Source organism: Dysidea avara, chromosome 13 (genome assembly GCF_963678975.1).
Source record: "Dysidea avara chromosome 13, odDysAvar1.4, whole genome shotgun sequence".
Taxonomy (NCBI): domain Eukaryota; kingdom Metazoa; phylum Porifera; class Demospongiae; order Dictyoceratida; family Dysideidae; genus Dysidea; species Dysidea avara.
The window spans coordinates 12,142,967-12,163,488 of record NC_089284.1 but is presented as its reverse complement, the minus strand read 5'-3'; the positions used below and the strand labels follow the sequence as shown (position 1 = coordinate 12,163,488).

General features: G+C 37.2%; 2 protein-coding genes across 2 annotated transcripts; one reads left to right on the top strand and one right to left on the bottom strand.

Annotated features, from left to right (window-relative positions):
* Window positions 1-232: 232 nt before the first annotated feature.
* LOC136243334 (uncharacterized) lies at window positions 233-6,334 on the top strand (the record flags this gene model as incomplete). Its single annotated transcript, XM_066034857.1, is given in 3 exon segments — window positions 233-422; window positions 894-1,073; window positions 5,075-6,334. Coding segments are annotated over 3 exon segments (1,389 nt in total), but the record flags the coding sequence as incomplete, so codon positions are not given.
* A 1,166-nt stretch (window positions 6,335-7,500) lies between these two features.
* LOC136243072 (centromere protein U-like) lies at window positions 7,501-13,465 on the bottom strand. The gene is made up of 9 exons (XM_066034590.1): window positions 13,324-13,465; window positions 12,839-13,272; window positions 11,500-11,619; window positions 10,164-10,295; window positions 9,726-9,843; window positions 8,003-8,081; window positions 7,891-7,938; window positions 7,688-7,810; window positions 7,501-7,634 (listed from the first exon to the last, which is right to left on the bottom strand). Exons 1-9 carry the CDS (start codon window positions 13,374-13,376, stop codon window positions 7,557-7,559), a joined length of 1,185 nt encoding a protein of 394 aa, XP_065890662.1. The 5' UTR covers window positions 13,377-13,465; the 3' UTR covers window positions 7,501-7,556.
* Between the last annotated feature and the right edge of the window lie 7,057 nt (window positions 13,466-20,522).

Here is a 20,522-nt window from a genome sequence, read left to right as displayed (position 1 = left end):
GACAAGTGTGTGCAAGGAAGGTTACAAACTAGTAGGAATTGTTGCAATAGCTTATGCAAGGAGATCATCACTTGTAATGCAAGCCAGCTTGGCTAAAGTAGGAATTAACTTGGTGACTCATTCCAGGCATGCCATGATAACTGATTACTTAGTTGTGATACAGCTTACTAAGTTGTGATACAGCATGGTAAAGGTAGTATAATTTAAAGACTTGTATATTTTGTTCTTACAGACTGTTCAAGATTACAGGGCTAGCACTGTGCTTCGCTATCTCCAAATGTCCAGTAACCCGATCACTTACACACAATATGTGTTTATCTTTACTGTTCTTATTTGTGCTATTGGATTAGCTGTGTGGTGGGAGTGTTATGGCACTATAACAACAGCAATACAATTGCCACCTGTTGAGAGGAACTATCCTCGTGAGTATATGTATGTGTGTACGTATGTATGTGTGTATGTAGTGTGCAGCATTGGTGTGGGCGTGCATGTGCGTGTACGTGTGTGGGTGCGTATGTGCGTGTGTCTGTGTGCGTGTGTATGCATGTGTGTGTGTGTGTATGTGTGATGTGTACATTTGTGTAGTGTGTGTGTGTATGCATGTGTGTGCGCGTGTATGTATGGTGTGTGCATTTGTGTAGTGTGTGTGTGTGTGTGTGTGTGTGTGTGTGTGTGTGTGTGTGTGTGTTGGTGTGTAGTGTTCAAGCATGTTTGTTTGTATGCAGTGTAGTGGATCAATCATAACATGTGCTTCTGTGTGATGGATAAGTGTCTTCATTATTGATCATAATTCAGGGTATCTATTTATATAAAATATAACATTTGTGTATAGCAGTTATCAGAGTAATGTTTCCAATCACATTCTGTAGCATTTGTAATTTCTATTACTCTAGCCTGTCCTCTGAAGGGTCAAGTGAGGCGTATTTGTGCTCCACATCCCAGCTGTACATCCACTTGTTCACTGGAATTTTTTGGTTGTACTGAATTTTGCTCCATCAATGGCTGTGGATGTCCTATTTCAAAAGTGCTGAACAAGCATCGTAATGAGTGCATCTCTCTGAGTCAATGTCCTGGTAAGTATTGTGACATGGTTGTTAATCAGTGGTGGACTGACTATACAGAGGGTTGTATTAGTTTATATGGAATTCCTCTTTTGTAAATTACTGCTGCACCCCAGAAAAATTACACAAGAAAGGAATCATTCAAGAAAAGAAAAAAAAGTACCATATACGTATGAAATTTTGAGGCATGTCATTTTCATGGATTAACAATTTTTAGGATTTTTGTAGTTTTATTTTTGAGGATTATAGCAATGAACCATAATCATTAATTTTTGAGGACAAAATTTTTGCAGACAGCCAAATCAAATTACTTCCCTTGAAAATTTGTACATAATTATGGTAAAAAAATTATGGTCTTTTGTAAATACCTGAATAAAATGAGTCATTATTTGGACTTAATTAAAAGGTTGACTTTTTGCTCTCGTAAAACAAACAAATTAATACCCTAATGAAGCAGTCAGTCATCGTTACAGTCTTACAGATTGGCATCTAGTCACAACTGTATGCCAAAGGATGTCCATTCAGATCTGCAATAATTCTACTTTTTAATGTAATATTACTGCTATGCAATAGGGCCGAGACAAATAGTTCAAAGCTTCGTTCAGTTTCATAATGTTCAGATGCAGCTTTACCTCACCAAAGCTTCGTTACCATGGATACTCCTTGTGGAAGCTGCCATTTATGTACTTTTGGTGTAGTTATAGTTGGAGCTATAACAAAGTGTAGGAGTTTGTACTACAGTACCCCTAATAACCATCAATTGTGTTCATTAATTGTTGGCATGACATTTGTAACAAAGCTTCGGTAAAATTTTCAAAAAGAGCTTCAGAGGATGTATTTGTACATTCGTTCCAGCCGTACTATACAATCAGAATTTTGTAGGAACAAGTTGCTAATGAATGACACATATGTGTGCCTCTTGAGAAGAACATGCCACAAATTGTACAATACAACTCAAAGTGGTTAAGAAAGTAATGGAGAATCACATCTACATCAGCAGCTCACCCTTTCTTTTGTTTAGTGGCTACCTTTGTATAAGCCTCTCACATACACTGGAAGGGGGGTATCATTGGCAGACTCAAGTTGACTCACCTCTTTTCTGAGCTGTTTAGTTTTATTTGTCAGTCGTATTTTCCATGGTGGAGTGCTTGAGCTAGGAGATCTGGGTGGAGTAAGTTTGATGATACATAAGCAATTGAGTAAAGAAAAGCAGATATATGCCCGTGAATTTGCTCAACAATTAGTAACCTGTATATTAGTAACCTGTATATAATTAGAAGACCGGATGAAGAAATCAAAGTTGATGTTAACCCTAATGCTAACCTTAAGTTTCTCTGTTATGCATAATGATTTCTTTACTGTCTGTATGAAGGTAAGTTTTTGGTGAGTTTGAGGTGATCTAGGGTTGGCCTGGCTTTGCTGGGATGCTTGCTTTGCTCGCTCCAACCCTAGCTTGCCTCAACTCACCAAAAACATCATACAACTAGTGTGCTTGATACTTGGGTGAGTGCCAGACAAATAGCCTGTATAAGTCAGCGTCTGGAACTAGATGAATAGCCACTACATTTATTTAATGGTAATAATTGACATAAAGAACATTTATCCAACCTATCATTCACCCAGAACAACTTCATCTGTATTAAATGGCTCTAAAAATAATTACCAAGTTGGTTAACTACTTTGGAAATATTCCTTACAGATTATAACTACTTTGAAAACATTCCTTCGGGGCTGCCCAAAAGGGGGAGCAACTGGGGCATTTTGCCCCAGGCCCCAGTCTGAAAGGGGCCCCAGGCTATGCAGGTTCAAAACTGAATTTAAAAACATTATAATATTATAACATACACGCATGCCTTAGTGTCCACCCACGTCTTCAATATTCAAAAGTAGCACTTTGTCTTGGTGCCTAACAGCTGGCATCATATGCAGGAGCCATGATTCATATAAAGGGATCGACTGTGTGCCTATGAATACATAGGTGCTTATATGGCATTGTGCCTATTAACTGTGACAACTGAAGCCTGAAGTGTGTATGACACAGCACAACAATTTATAAAGCTTACATTCATCTCTTAGGGAAGGATTTACAGAGCTAACATGAGCTCGTCTAATAGAGCAATCAGGTATATACTCTAATAGAGCAGTCAGGTGTACTGTAATAGAACATGCATGTAATGTTAAGGAACTTCATTAGTGGAGTTTTTTCAGATATTTTAACATCACATGCAAACTGAGCATGACTTATACTGCTATAGCTTTGGTGTGCAGTGTTAAAGATATAGAACTCCATTATTTTATCACTTGGGCATACAAAATGAATCCATGTGCACATTTGTAGTTATAATGTTTGATTGTAAGTCATTCCATTTGTAACAGTGGATTCATGGTTCCTATACCAGTGGGATAACTATTGTTTACAGATGTCTGTATGTGTCTCTATGTCTGTTCTCATTTCAGGTAGCTTTATCTAGCACTAGCTTCGTCCCAGGGGCACTTATAATTATGCAATTATAATTAATGTACTATAGCTTATAGCTACCTAAAGCTGCATGATAATGATTTAATTTTGTGCAGGTGCTGGTCTGGCGAAAAGCAAAGATACAGTACACCATATATTAAATCTAGTAGTAAAGCAACATCCTAGTTACAAACATAGCTGTATAGCTGCAGTAATTAGCTCTAACATTTATAGCTTTATGAATCTTCTTGAATGTGAGTCCCTGAAATACCCTTAAAATTTCAATCTCATTGCACTGTTGTTTCAAAACTTTTCTGGGAGGCATGCCCCCAGACTCCCCTAGATAGAGCATGTTTCCATGCTGTGTGTGCATATACGGAATGTTCAAACTTAAGCATGACCAATCATGTGTGTAAAATTAAATATATAGGGCCCCACTTTAACTCTGCCCTGGGCCCCTTAAATTCTCTGCATTCCTTACGGATTATCTTAATAAACTCAAATGGTAAAGTTTAAGATTTAAACAGTATAACAGAGGTGCTTTTTGTCAGTGTCCAGTTTTATCCCTGATACTAAATAGCTACTTGTCAGGTAGCTAGCTCAGTAGCACCTTGCACCATTAGGTATATGCATACACCAAAATTGCCTCCAATAACATTTCAAAATGTGACTTTAAATTTCTTTGGGAGCTTGCCCCCAGACCTCCTAGACTAGCTGCCTTGGATTAAGCCTTACCACTTTCACTTTTTCTCTGACACCCCTGCACAACAGAGAGGGTATTATTCATTAACAGTGTACACAAATGCTGGTAAACAAATAACCTGGTTCTAACCAAGAGGTGTAGGTAGCTATAGTAGCAAAATAAATGAAATCATCATTAAGGTGTTAATGTCCAAACCTGACTTGAAATGTTTGTATCAAACTAGACGGTAAGTTGAGTTTCTCTAAAACATGTCAGTATAGAAATAGTTCCTAATGCCCCAATAATTATAGAAATGACTGATACCTTTTTACACTTCCACATGTGAACAGCTTCAATCTTTAAGTTAGTGTGTCTTTCTTGTGTGAGAGACATGAGTCACCAGAAATGGCGATGTCAATTGGAAAACTTCATTATTAAGGACAAAAGTGATGAACACATAGCTTGCAGTCACTATTTCTGCAAATTCTAGGAGAGACTGTCACTACAAATCTAGCCTGCTTACCAAGTATGCACGTAATGGGCTAATGTCATGGATGAATTATTTTGTGTGTAATGAATTATTATTATATAATTCACTGTAACATATATATGCAGAGTTAAGGGGTTACAATGCTTGAGTTCCAACTTGAACTATATAGAGAGTAATGAATTAATGTGTTGGCAAATTCCTAAGCACTACAGTCTTCTGCAACTGGTCGACACTAATATCAGTGATCTCCAATCTTTGGAAGTAGGAAGGAATGTTATTAGAGGAAGATTATCATATAAAGTGCATTCACTTCCTATAGTAGAAATATATACTTGTGCATAAGTATATAACTAGTTCAAATTTTCTTCTTTTCCTTCTTACAGATTTATGTCAATACCCTCCTTGTAATGATTTTACAAGACCAACCTGTCAAGTGTTGTCTTCTGCTTTTACTCATTATGCTGAGTATCACAAACAAGTGGTGACCCAACAAAGAGAAGGAAGGTTCTTAAAGTACGTTTGTAATTCTCGATGTGGTGGTTATGGAAACAGAATACAAGGAATAACAGTGGCACTAATGCTTGCTATTCTTAGTAACAGAACTCTATTAATAGAAATGAAACATCAATTTGATATTAATATATTACTACATCCCAATGCTATTCAGTGGAACTATGTACCCACTACAATTAACAGTATTCAACATGTTGAATTAATAGACTGGGGAAACCTTCAGAACCATTGGGCAACTTTTTTGGAGGCACTGTATGACTTGAATACTGATATGATTACAGTTCGTACTAATCTTGGATTTTCCTGGTATTTTAGAGTATTTAATGGTAAATTGACTAAACAATTTCATGATGTGTTTGGTATAAGCCAAAATGACAATGTGTTCTCTTATGGTTGTGTCTCTAAGTATTTGTTTACATATGATAAGCGAGTTATTGATGCAATAAATAAAGAAATGCAAGAACTTCAACTAATTCCTGGGAAGTATGTGTCAGCTCACTATCGGACTCAAGCTATTACTGGTGATGACCATTTGAAAGGCCCTATAAATCCTTTACCATATTTTAGATGTGGTTTAATGATAGCAAGTATTTTAGGGAAAAGCTATCAGGTTTACTTCATATCAGACTTTGAAAAAGTGCACAAAATGGTGACTGATATTTATGAAAGGAAAATTGTCACCAGCAATGTCAGCAAGATGCACATTGATCGATCTGATGTAATACACTTGTCAATAGATTCTCTCATAAATGGATTTATTGGAGTACTGGTCAACATAGAGGTAGCAGCAAAAGGCGCAGCATTCATAAGATCTGGCAGCACTATGTCAGACTTGATAGAAAGCATTGGACAATTTTCAAAATGTTCTGTAGTTAGAAGATTTATTTAGAAATAATATCATCCATTCACTATGTTCCAACTCTGGTAGAAGCTGCAGCATTGGGTACTTGAACAATGATTCACCTAACTAATTTGTTTAAAACTTATATTCATTTATAGCTATTCGGTATTGCTGTATTATAGCTAAGTGATCACAATTTTCTGTTTTGTAAACAACATTGATGTATAATACAGTTTATAGGAGATGTAAAATGTTTATGTGCTTCAAATCAGATGATAGAGAAATTCTAGCACTGTTGTACTTCCCTTCATGCAGGTTAATTGACTGTAGTTGAAGCCAACATATCTTCTTAATTGCTGCATAACTCATTGTACATGTTACAATCTGATCACATCTGGCAATCTCTTCCCGAAAGGGTGGTGGGGCATCCCTTACCTTTCAGGGAACGGAGAAACTTGCTCTGCCCCTATAACATGAGTGGGAAGGAGGACCAGGAGAGGTTGGCTCCAAGAGCTGTCTTTCTTGGTGGTGTGGTATAGATGACCTCATACCAAAACTGTAGTGTCAAATTTATAATATTCAGGCAATTGGTTGTAGTTATTGCTACATTAAATTTTGATATGAATACCTGCCTACTTTGCACTACTTGTGCATTTTAGCACAATTAGTGAGCAGGTATCATTTGCCAATCACTCTTGAAAGAGACAGCTGTTAACTACATCAATGTGTTTAAATGAGAGTATAATCTCATTTGTTTTACAGTCAAACATTTCTTTCATGGCATGATCTCCAGAGAGACATGCATGACTACCCATGTATAACAAATGGAACTTGATACTTCAATAGAATAGTCAGTAAGTATGCATGCAATTAATATTCATAATGTGTCTGCTACCAAGAGTTTATAATATATATGATGAACTCTAGCTGCTACTGTTTCCTTTGATGTGGTATGTGATCATAATGGTTCATCGATGGTAGAATGTTATTACAAAAAAAGGTAAACAAACATACAACACTGTGACTGAAGTATATAGGAATTAACTGGTATTAGGTGTACATAGGTGACCTCCCTTGTTTTGTTTCTTTTTATGGGAAAAAATGAAGCACAACATGCAATAATGTGTAATCTAGATACTCTAATAGAACAGTTATCCTAATAGAATATTTGTTCAACAAACCAAGTCTACAAAAAGGTGACTGAAAAAAATGGCGTGGCCCCAAAAAATCCACAGCAAAAAATTGTGAAATCAAAGGTGGTGATGGCTAAGCTATGTTTAAAAATTGAAATTAACATTATTGCATCCATTCTATCCTTGTTATGAAAGCTGTACATGACGTCACAGCTTGGCTGCTTTAGTGCAGATTTCACCAAGTTTAAATGTACCAATGATTGAGCGGGTATATGCATGTTGTTACCTTATTTTATTGCAGCTTGTTCAAGTATGCATGCACTTAAACCAACAATAATACATTATTATTACAGATAGCTTAACATGTCATATGTACAATTATAGTGCAGGAGTAGTGGTTAAATTTTGTTTTAAAGCATTAAACTGTTCAACAATTTCCTGCCTAGTTGTTTTCACCTGTGATAGCATACCAAATTAAGAAGTATCTCTACAAGTTAACCCTAACTCACTTGTTCACACATTGCTAAATCTCCAGCTCTTTGTCGCAGCGTAGATAGTCTCATTAGCTTTTGATTTCGTTCTTTCCCTTTTGCAAGTAACTCCACTCTTGATTTCTGCAACTGTCCATTCACCTGTAAATGTACATATTAATGTTGCTTTCAAGTGCCACAAAATAATTTATCAACACACAGTGTACAATAACAACACACACCTTTTTCAGCTCCAACTGCATGTTCTTGTAGGCAGCCGATTCCTTTATCTGTAGCACAATGTGTACAATGAGATTGTATACGCTCGGTCACGTAAACAATAATGGTACGTACAAGTTTCCATAACGATTCCATGGATTTCTTAACTACTTGATGTAATGCTTGTTGCTCCAGATCTGTATCAGTATCCTCACTGGGAATACAATCAAAGATGAAACAGTAAACGTAATAGTATACAAGGATTTGTTTTATCTGGCTACATACAATCAAGAGAACAAAATAAATAAGTAAAAGTTACCCAGTCATATGGCTGCTGTTTAGCACATTTGTAGATTCTATGGACATACAAGACGAACAAATATTTCGAACAAAGGTAAAATTTTGTAAGGATCTGATGTTACTTGATATTGTGGTATATGCCATTTTAAATTTCTACTACTAGATCCAGATACAAAAGTACAGTTCTAAACTAACTGTTTTTTGTTGTTGTTGTTTTTAAATCCATAGCATTGTGGTGTTAAGGATTTAAAACAGATGCCGTAGTTCAACTAAATACCCATTATATTAGGCAGCACCAACACAAGGTGCTTGAATCACAGTGGAATCTCTCTATAATGGACACCTTTGGACTCAGATTGTTTCTAGGCCTACATTTAGCTATAACATAGACAGTGTTGGGAGTAACACATTACGTAACATTATTACTTTTGTGGTAACTAAGTAATATAACGAAATACGCTATAAAAACAGGTAATATAACTCAAGTTATTTTACTTACAAATGTAACGCGTTACCTAAGTAATATAATTACTGTAACGAATCTAATATTGCATAATATTATTACTACAAGTAACGAAGTTACTAATCTCGTTAGCAATCCACTGAGTAACGCTTAGCCACAACGAAGTAATGAAGCCTACTGAATGAAGCTTATACACCAGCTTCTTACTTATAACCAAGATTTGCACATTGTCCAACAACACAATCATGTCACGTGATAAGGTGATAGTTTCACATGTGACAGTTTAAGGCTGTGGACACAAAGTAATATAATATGTAATATTATTATAGTTACTTTATTATATGGGTAATATGTAACTGTAACTAAATAGTTCAGTTGTAAGTAATATGTAATATGTAACTAGTTACTTTTACAAAGTAACTTGCCCAACACTGTAATATAAAGGTTTTCCTATGTCAGATGTAAACGCATGAAGCCAGACATGTTGGGACTGAAGTCCCACCCCCTATTTGAAATGTGTCCTTAATTCAGAGAGTTTGTTAAGAGAGGTTCCACTGTAGATCTAAGCAATATAATGTTGAATATAAAATCCACAATACTTATTTTTGACACAGCTTATTTCTGAAACACGTACCAAAATATGTTAAGAAATCCTTAAAACAAAGCACGCACAGTACTAGTGATAAAATCAAAGTTCAGGATTATTGCATTATTCAATTTTCTCAGTTATATCAAGTTGGAAAAACAGCAGAAAGTGTCTTGATTAATAATACTTTGTAACGTATGTACTTGATTTTCTATTGAGCACTTTACTGTTTCTCATAAGAGTAAGTGTATGGTTTATTTTAGAGTAACTAAACAAAGCTCACTGTAGGGCTAGCACACTGTACTGATAACTACATGTATCATTAGGGGAATGAGTGGTTTTTGGAAGTGAGCTTTAACCATGTTGCTTTAAGATGACTTTTAAGTGTGTAGAATGAAATATCAGGCAGTACACATTGCACAAAACTGGGTGTCCAATGTTTAATAGTGAACATGAACGTTCATTTTGAATATGTACCAGGAACAGACTAACAAGTAGAGAGTACTCACTATAATTCCTGTGCAATGTCCCTCAGAGAAGACATAGCTAGGTCAATTTCACACAGATCACTTTTTGTTCTCTTCAAACGCTTACTGCACATCCACAATTCTACCTCCTGTCCAGAAACTATTACAACATCCAACACGGTAACAGTACTACACATTAAGTATTATGTACAGGAGGTGTGTACACATACTCCTACAAAGGCTATGTACAATGACGTCATCTTGAGCTTCCTTTCTTAAACAAAAGACTACTCTATTAGATATTCTAGTTTATGTCTAAAAATATTCCTTTTAGCAAGAAAATTACCTTGAACTGACAGGAATAGAAACTGCATAATTGAGGTATACCAATATCACCATAACCCATGCACGGTGCTACAGGTGTGGTATCTGGCTGTGCTAGTTTAATACTGCATGCACATGTATGTAAAATGACCTCACCTGATTCATTTTCATCTCCACTCTGACTAGAGTCTTCATCCTGGTGGGCCCGTCGTCTTTTTTTAGCACGCGGAGCAGCTGACGATGATGACGGTTGTCTCCTTTTACTGCCAGATACTGTCTTTGCATTAACTACAAAATGACAACTGTGAATGATTGATAAATATAAAAGGACCATGGTCATCTAGATATTCCACTGAAAAGGGCATTCTCCAATACAATTACAACGATTAGTAGATAAAAACAAAGTAACATTACCCCTGTAGAAAAACTTTGTATTGATCAATCACTCATTATAGTATGTTCATGTTGAGCTGAATCCTGAAAAACAGCTAAAAATTAAATGTGATTTTTTTCTCAACAGAGTTAACATTTCAGCCAACCAGATGATTATTGGTAACAACAAAGGTGTCAACAACAGACACGTACAGTTTGGCTCCATTACAAGTTCAGGAAAGGGATGTTATGGACATTGTACTTATGTGGCTTCCCCATATGACGTGTATTGTGAAAATTTTGATTGGCCGTAAAGATTATGTCAAACATTCGAACAAAAAGATTTTGAAATATTTTTAGCGTGTCAAGCAGTACTACAAATGAGCCAAATTTCAAGATCGTGTGTAATTGCATCCATGAATTATTAAATGTTTTTGAGGATTCAGTTCAACGTGAACATACTATAGACAGTAATAATTTGCCATAATTGTTACAACTGCACAGCCTTATCAATGCATTATTACACCATAAGTAATCCGTGTGATCACCACCCCAACCCAAAGTGTCACCTGTCTAATGGAAATTGTCCACGAATTTTCTAAAGGTGTTCAGATAGGTAAATTTGTTAGCATAATGAAGCCAACTGATTTATACAGAGCTAGAACACACGCATGTGGTGAAATAGTCTAATCGAACAGTCACTATTGACAAGCAATCTACACACGAGGCACCTCCCACTACAAGTGCACCTACTGTAGTACTAAATTGAGAAGGATTATAAGACAACGCCATCAGGAAATCAAGAATGACTATTGTTTGAAGGAAATTGACCATACTAATTTACCTTCTTCCCAAGTTAAGAAAGAAGCTAGAAGCCCAGGACACCATTGTTTGGTGTTGGTGGTGCTCAACTTTGGTATTCACATGACTGAGGTATGCACTGCACTCCCAGAACTGCATTAAATTGGTGGGACTTCAAGAAATGTCTTCTCTATATGCAGTGGAACAGTTATCCGAACCCTTGGAGACCACCTAGTTCTGGTTAACTTTAAAGCTTGGATAACAAGTTCTGTAGGTGTTCACCAAGCCCATGGCCAGTCTGCTAGCAATGTCACCATACCTGGTTCACTATGAGCAGACTCCTCCTCTTGATGAATTTGTTGTCTCTTCTTAGCATTTTGAGTGGATGATGACAGTGACTGTTTTCCTTTTCCACTTCTTACTATTGACTTTGCACTACCTACAAAACACAAATACATGACATGTGTGAGATAATTTCACAAGCCTGGAACTCATTTTTTTTTGGTATATACGCCCATACAGAAGGAAAGATCCTGTACTGAACTTATAATGTGATTATGCATATTAATCAACCATCTATAATTTGTTCTAACTAATATTCAGTGATTCACTAAAGTGAAGCTAATAGTTAGCTCTTCATTTTTATACACTCACAAGAAGGACATGTCCCCTTTCAACTCAAAGGGTATATACATTGTCTCTGGTAGCCTACAAGCCTGTTAGGTAGTTTTTTTTTTAAAAGTTACAATACCCATAGAACCCATTAAGAAAGTTATTCTAAATCGTATCTTCATTTCTCACATGAAAACCTTTTTACTCACATGGGAAAATGGTATACAATTCCCCAAAATAATTACAGGAACAAGGTGCGTACCATGTGCCTAGTTAAAATACTACAACACAATTTCTGCAGTGTGTATGTATATCATGTTAATGGTGCAATGTGATTGGTCTATCAACATGGTTAAGACACCTCCGTGCGAAAAGCTTATGATGACAGTAATAATTCCAGTGTAGAAGGGGTTCACTGGGGTTCATTAGATATTCAGAACATACTTCACGTAAGCTTCAAGGCAATGTACTTTGTTTTGTAAAAATCATTTGAATTCTGGGTGAAATTAAAAAGTCGTGGTTTGGTGTAAACAACTTCACCAGACTTAAATTGCCACGTACATATTGTGTACACAGAACATTAAACTGAGATTGGCTTACCGTATAGCCTAAATATTTTGACTCTTTGAGGGGCAAATTTTTCAAGGTTGAGAATATATATATATATATATTTTGGCGGACTTGCAAACACTACCAGACTATATGGAGGTCTAAATATTTCAAGGATAAAATTTTTGCTGGTAACCCCCAAAACTGCAAAATCAGCTTTAAAAAATCCCCCCTCGAAATATTTAGGCTATACGGTATTACTCTCCTCAACAAAACAATTTTGTGTAATTTGTTTTAGTGGCGCTGAGTGCATCCAACCTCCATATTGGCAGTCCCTTTCCTTTTAGAAAAAGAAGGCTGGTTACATGAATCCGAGCATGAATCTTACAGGTAGCCCATTCCTTTTGTGACAATAAAAAAAGTAAAAGAGGGCTGGCTACGCAGTTAGACATAGTACAATTATTTAACATGTCCAATTACACACCATGACCACCAACCAGTTGATCGAGCAGTAGCAGGAGATTGTTTATGTGTTGTTGAACTGGGCACATGACCAGTTGATCTTTTGGGCTGCCCAGCAGCCACTTTCTTAACTTGCCGTGAACTGGAAGCACTGCCAATTTCTCTCAATAAATTGCTCCTTCTTCTGCTAGCAGATGCTGGCGAGTTCCTCAATGATGGCATGTGTTCTATTATCCTTCTCAGTTCAGTAGGTGTCGAGGTCTTGCTACCTACACTAGCTTTGCTAACAATGGGAGGTACCTCATGTACGGATTGCTCCTCAGCAATTGACAGACTCGGTGGGGATGCACTGCGTAAACGAGGCGGGGAAATATATCCAGGGGGACCACCGTCATCATTGATCTCATAATCAGACGGCTGTCCTGGGAGCTTGTTTCGTGCCCACGTTTTCTTGATTCTAAACGGTTTTCTAGAAAGAAAATTTTGGTCACTATAAACGTATTGTATTTCTACTACACACCTGGGCTTTTTCTCCCATTCTCCTGGGTCAAATCTGTAGGAAACATTCGCCATGGTTGCCGCCTAAATTCGAGTCTAAATTTGGATTATAACGACGCGCTTGTGAACTGTACGCTTATATACGTGTGGGGAACGAGGTGGGGAATTGGGTTGCTGCAGACTAAGCCAAAGCCCAAGAAAACCACTAAGGCAGGCGAAAAGCAGAAAGTGAAGTGAGTTGATAGATGCTGGAGGGTGTACTCTAATATCTATGGTTTATTTGTCTTTACGTTGTGACGCAATCGTAAGTTGTTTGAATTAAAGCGCACCGTCAGTATGATTACAGTGGGATTATAAATGGAACATCAGCACATTATACTATCTTAATAAATAATATTAAGTGTTGAGATTGCTTGTCAGCGTAAGGAATAATATCTAACCCTATATTAAACTTTTGGATAACAAAAGTTGGGTGCATTCATTCTGCCTAGCTGGTCAAGTCATTTGTGCAATTGGTACATCTTGTGCCAATGCTGTTTGGGGATCTCGTTTTATGTCCAGTAGCTGGAGCGACTTCTGTAGTGTGACTGTGAAACTAAAGATGTAATATATTGTTGTTTTCTTTAATCTGCTTTACCAGTTAGCACTGCTAGGCGAACATTAATTTATGAGTTGCAACACAAAAAAAAAAGTTGTAACACTCATTCAAGTACAGTAGGACCTCCATTATTCGAACACCTGTGTGCCAGTTGAATCACAAAAGTGTTCAGATAAGTGAATTTGTTTGGATAAATGAAGTCCATTGATTTATATGTGACTGGATTTTGGAAAAACGATCCAAATCGCACATTAGAAGTTTCGAGATAAACGGTTGTAAAGAATTGAAGCCAGCATAGGTCTCCAAGGATAGCAAGCACATGTATGAAATTTACACAAAAGATGCATCAATCTGTTATCTTTCAGGCCACTTCCAGTACTTATATAGCTGCTTGTAGAGTTTCCCACCAAATAAGATAGAAAATCTGAGCAGTTGGACGAGCGAAGTAGTATCACGAGTGCTCACAAAGGGGTGGGGGGTGGCGGGGAGGGCAAGAGATAGACCTCAAAATGGAGGCAGGCAACGATTGGAGTCCAGACACGAGATTACAGGTCTGTGCTGGCTCCTTAGTGGCTGATATGTAACAAAATCAACAGAGAAAACGTCTGGCCAACATTATTAGGCTGTCCACCAGTAAACCACTGATTCTTGCCAAGCCAGGTCCTTCACAAGGCCTGAAACCGCCATTTGAGCACTTTACACCACCATCTGTTAAAACCAGCCTCGAGTAGTTTGAGTAGTATTGAGGGTCAAAACTAGTAGTACGATAGTGTAGCTATCCACTGGTGATATTAGTTTGATTTTGCCTGATGTGCGATTTGGATCGGTTTTGTAAAATCTGGTCACATATACAGATCTCTGTTGAACTACTCTAATAGAACATACACCTGTTCACAAAATACCCTAATAGAACAGTCACCGCTAATGTTCAGATAATTGAGGGTTTGGATAATCGAAGTTCGGATAATCGAGGTCCTACTGTAGTAAAAACCGTAGCTATTTCATCCAAAATGACACTTAGAAATATTGAATATAATTTCCAGAGTAATGACCATTCATACGTTGAGTATGAGTCTGAAGAGAGCTGCATAGTCCTTATAACAAGAAATATGTAAATGTAGGAGTTGATACTATCTTTAACAAATGTTGTAAACATAGATGTGGAGGTCCCAGGTTTGAAGATTTTTTTGGATGCTTTTCATGCACGTTTTTACTTCTTGGTGGCTGTTCTATTAGAATACCTGTTTTAATGTGTTTGGTTTTGCCTTAGCTAATAGTCTACAAAAATTGAACTGTAGTTGTGCTGCATACTGCAGGAGAGGTGGTATCAGTACCTTATATCACTATGATCCCTTGGAGGTGCTACAGATGATTCCCAATTAGGCCATGCAAAATTAATCACATGTTTCAAACCCAACAGGCCAAAAAATAAATAAAAGTCTGCAGGACATACGATAGTGTGTTGTGCAGCCAGTGCAGACACGTGATAGACAAGTCTGTATTTTACAGGAGCCAAGAAAATACTGTTTTCATGTATCAGTAGCTCGATAGTGCCTGAATTAACCATTTTTGCTGTGGAAATTCCCTCAGGTCAGAGCGCCTCCTATTTAATATTTGGGTCAAATCTGCCAAGCGATCACTGAGATATGCACCTTCAAAGTTCATCTTATTTTCGTTGTATTTTTCTTCCAAATCTTCTTATATGCATATTCTTCTTTTCACACACTTCAGAAAAATTGCAATAACTCGTGTTTGCTTCAAATTTGGAGTGATTAGAATATGGATTTAATGTCCACCAGTATGGCTGCAGGTGTAGTTGACCTCCCTTGTTTTAATACTCTTTATCAATAGGATCCCTTCAGTGGGTAATATCCAAGTGTAGTAGGGTCATGGTTTGATGCCATGGTTGTGACTTTCTTTTTTCATTGTAACTAACCTTATTATTTTGCTTGGTGTCAACGGTCATCAGTGGCTTCCTGCTGCCACTCTCTCATTTACTTTATTGGGGCCCTCCACTTTCCCAATATTACCTTCAGAGGCTGCAACAAATGTAAAATCATGCTGTACGTCTCTGTAAGGATCTGCGTCAGTACGATCATATCAGCTGTCACTGTCCAGCATTTCCATTTGGGCTTCTGGTTTAGCATCGCAGCTTGTGTGCTATGTATAACTTGTTTAAGTTCCAGCATAATATATGCTGCAGGTTCGAGGCTGCCCAAGTCCAGTCATAGATTTTTTTCTCTCCTTTCTCCACCTTTTCAAACACATTTCTTTAGACAGGCTGTAGGACCAGGTGTCCTACAGACCTTCAACACTTGTGCTGTAAAGCCCTAATAAATAAAAATAAATAAATATGCAATTAGAACCACCTATTGTGTTTGGCGGAAATATTCACATGGGACAAAGACTATCTTTGTTATTTGTTCAGCCAGTTTGTTGCTTTACTCAGAGATTTTTTAGTTTCAAGACCACACAATGGTGGAACAGTCTCCCTGAGGACATGTTGATGGCACAGGATTTCTCCTCCACTTTATTTTCATATTTATTAACTAACTGATTGTGTGTATAAGTATATTGTGTTAGTATGTCATACTGTATGTACTTTCATGGTTGTAAGTGTACAGTAGAACCTCGGTTATCCGAACCCCTTGGGACCAGGGGTGGTCCATAAGTCCGAAAAGTCCATACCTCTGAAACTGTGTATAAAATAGCATAAAGAAAATTTTTTTAAAGATCAGTATTCTCAACAACCTAACAAGTCACTACTCTAACAGAGCAGTCATTTCCGTAGTTTGGTTAACTGTGAATCCGGATAAGTGGGGTCCGGATAACTGAGGTTCCACTGTATGCATCTGTGTTTTGTCATGTGCTTGTAGTGTATGTATGTTCCCTCAACCAGGGTAGAGCGGCTATGCCAACTGGTTTGAGTTTATATTACAAATCAAATCAAATCTGTATCACTGTTGATAAGCCTGCCAAAATAAATTCTATCCCACTGAAGCCTTACATCAAAGTAAAAACTAGGAGCTAGCCCCTCAGTAGGTAAGTATCAATGATATCAAAGACAAGTTACACATTCAGTTGGATCAAAGACAACATGAAGCCATAAAATTAAAAGCACAGCAAAACTTGAAGTGGTGTTATAACAAGAATATAATTATGATATCACTGTAATTAACACCTAATCTTGAGCAATTATCACGTTTGAGAGTGAAGTGAAGTGTGGGATAGATGCCAATTAAACCATACTTGCACTTCTAGGATATCTTTGTTATCAACACCTCTGCCTTAGCCTTGGCCTCAGGTTGATAACGATATCCTACTCGTGGTGGGGTTTAACTATAACATAATTGTTCTATTAGAGTAGTTGAATGTTTATGTGTACACCTTAAAATAAACATTATGGGTATTCACAACACACATACACACACCCACACACGTACGTGCACGCACACTTCAGACATTTCAGTTACCTAAAATACTAGGTAATCAATCTCCAGGGGTTTCAAGTAATAAGTTTCACTGTATACTGTGCACTGTATTTTTTTCTGTAGCCAATGCCTGTGGTTAACAAGATTCCTGGGAGCTGGAAACAGTGGGCAAAAATGTACCCACGATTAAAAGCCATCAACCAGCTGGAGTTTAGGAATACTTTTCGTCAGCAGTGTGTAATAACCGGCAGGCGCCGAGCCCTTGTACCCAAGTACCGTATGTCAAGGATCAAGGTGCATCAGTTTGCTAGTCAGGGACGTCTTCCAGGAGTAACAAGATCAACTTGGTGACTTGCTGGCTCCTAGCCACATTGTATTTTATAAATAAAACTAATGATGCAGTTAGTCTCACTTGGCATTTTCTCGGTGTGATATATATGCTGTTGATTTTTTAAATGCTTCCTTGAAAAAGGGTGGGGTGCCTAATTGGCAAGAGCCATCCAAAAAATAGGGTCTGGCCATCTGACACTATTGTATAGCCTAAATGTTTCAAGGAAGAATTTTTTTTCCTGATTACAAGATTAAGCAAAATGCTTATCAGCATACATTACATATGGGTTTGCTTGCAAATCCATAAAAAATTTTATCACCACTACAGGTGTATTGCAAATATGGCCCAAGCTCAACCATATGGTATCATGCAGTCATAGTTACATGTAAAATGCATTATCAGTTTATGTCCTTGTTTGTTAGTAATTTGTGCTCTGTAGCAAGATCATATGTCATATTTTACTGTGTACTGAGTATGTATAGACTGAACTATTGATTTGTAGCTGTGGTTTAGCTCCATCACAAGTTTGAAAAAGAGATGCAACAGACAGTGCACTTTTATAGTACTTTTTTGACCAAGCTGTGTAAATTGTCATTGTTAGTTGGATATATCTGTGCCAAAGCCAAACATTTTGCCATTTCGTATTCCTTACAGTGACCATATTCTCCAGGGGTGTGAAGATCTCAGTTGAAAATTAAATTATTTAGCTGTAGTTGCATGGAATGCTGGAATTTTTACCATATTGACTAACTAGCAGTGCTGCACTTCATTGCCCACAAACATGCTGTTTCTGTATATACAGTAAGTATATATATAGTATATACACTTGACCCCTCATCTGTATATGGCTGTATGTTTTTTGGTGCATGTAACATGTATCATACAGTACAGCAAGAGTTTATAATGGTGTATCATGGAAGTTTGGGTTTTTCTGGCCAAAAATATCACCAGCTTCACTACCATCCTGGCGCCTTTGGCAGTACATTGATTAGAATCCCAAAAGTGCCTTCAATACGACCCCAATAGATTACTACAATGTGTTATTCAATGAAATTTTCTACTGACTGACTAACTGCCTTCCTTAACTTGATAACAGCTAAGGCTACAGGCTTGATTTTTTCACTGTTTGACATCGCTTCAGCCCAACAGGTGCGGTTTGGCATACCATGGTACGTACAATGTATGCATCATAAGCTTACCTTTGTCAGCCTCTATTTCTTTTTGCTGACAGCCCAAGGTGTCAATTCGTGGTAACACAATGGCTTCCCTATGTTTGTAAACAGGAATTGTCCGTATTTTCCATGGTAACTGTATTGCGAGCTTCTTCTACTGTTCTTCATTTGTTACGCTGTGAAACAGGCTGAATGTGAAGCATAATGGCCACTTCACTTTCAAAGCAATTGATAGTTTTGTTTCTGTTTATTCAGGAAAAAATTAACACAAACCACTAATATGTACAATTAGTTAAACAGAGAACTTGATAGTTTGCCATGCTTTCAGTCAAAAATATTAACTATGGAGCCATCGTTCTTTTGGTGTGGTATGCATGGGTTAGGGAGGTTGCCTACACCTACTAGTGGACATATTAAATCCCTAATTCAGTCATGGATATAGACTGAATCAGGGATTAAATGTCCACTATTAGGCATTCCAGTATCCGAGATTTTTTAATAAAAAAATTCTCCATATATTCCCCAATAGAACCCTGGCACAAAATAACAACTCGTGTTTAACTTGGTATTGCTCCGTCGTTTGAGCTCCAATGAGGATGAAAATCGCTGTGGGGTTTGTCCACACGCTGATCATCATGAAAATCTTAGTTTTATCGTACGCGTTACATATAAGTAAGTTTTGTGTTGTTTTATAATATTTTCAAGCCTCGTAATGTATGTAGAATACTTTAAAACTTTAAAAAACGTACTGTTGGGTGGAAGGTAGTCACTGGTGTTTACTTTAAAGGGCGTAGTTACTTCACTCGGGTTAGCAATTTTCAGCTCCAGAGCAATTTTTTTGATGGCTGTGTCATCAACTCAAAAGTATAAACCACTTCAAAGTCGGCATAACAATGCCACAATTGAAATCACAACTCCACCTTAGGTATTGTTGCATCATTGTGGCACCTCCACTTTGGTTGTTTACCTTTGTAAGTCTTTATGTTTTTACTTACTTGAGATAGCCACTTGCCTATGGGTATACACCGTTGTATTGAGAAGTGTGCAGTAGGTGAAATATATTTGCTCACCACAATGCATACAAAGATCGCTGAGATACGATAAGATCTGAAGTTACTCTCATTACATGCACAGACTTGCAGCTAGAAGTAACTGTAGTTTCAAGATAGTCCAGATTGCTAGATGGCTTCCTGATTCAATTGTGCCATTTTCCCCTTTTAAATGTATGGGGAGCCCTGGAGAAAAAATGTACCCTTTTTCAGTTTTTAAGCACTGTGCATGCCAAAGTAGCTAATTCCAACCCAACAAACTATATATTTCTGAGATCAACAATCAATACTCTATCTATTGAGCATATAAAAAAGCCCATTTTTCCAAAATTTAAAAATTGGGGTGGAATGCCTACCACTATAGTATATCTGCTGGTGTATGCGACCTCCCTAATTGAACTTAAAGTTCTTATACTATAATAACCAGTAAGCTTCTGAGCACCAAATAGACTATATGTGTTCTTAGCACAGGCACAACAATGACAACACCAATAGTGGTCAAAATTAGAGAAAGCCAAAAACTGATACAGGAGCTAGGGGACCAGGAACAATTAAGATCATGTATATAGCTAGCTACCAGTTGCTTTAGGCCACACCAAATAATTCGTGTCTTTGTAGTTTTTACAACATGAAATATGTA

Excerpts from the sequence above, each read along its gene's own strand:
- LOC136243072 (XM_066034590.1), bottom strand. The coding sequence starts at position 13,376 with ATGGCGAATGTTTCCTACAGATTTGACCCAGGAGAATGGGAGAAAAAG. Across the intron at positions 11,620-12,838 it reads TGCTACTGCTCGATCAACTG|GTAGTGCAAAGTCAATAGTA; the intron begins GTTGGTGGTCAT and ends TGTGTTTTGTAG. Across the intron at positions 7,635-7,687 it reads ATTTAGCAATGTGTGAACAA|GTGAAAACAACTAGGCAGGA; the intron begins GTGAGTTAGGGT and ends ATGCTATCACAG.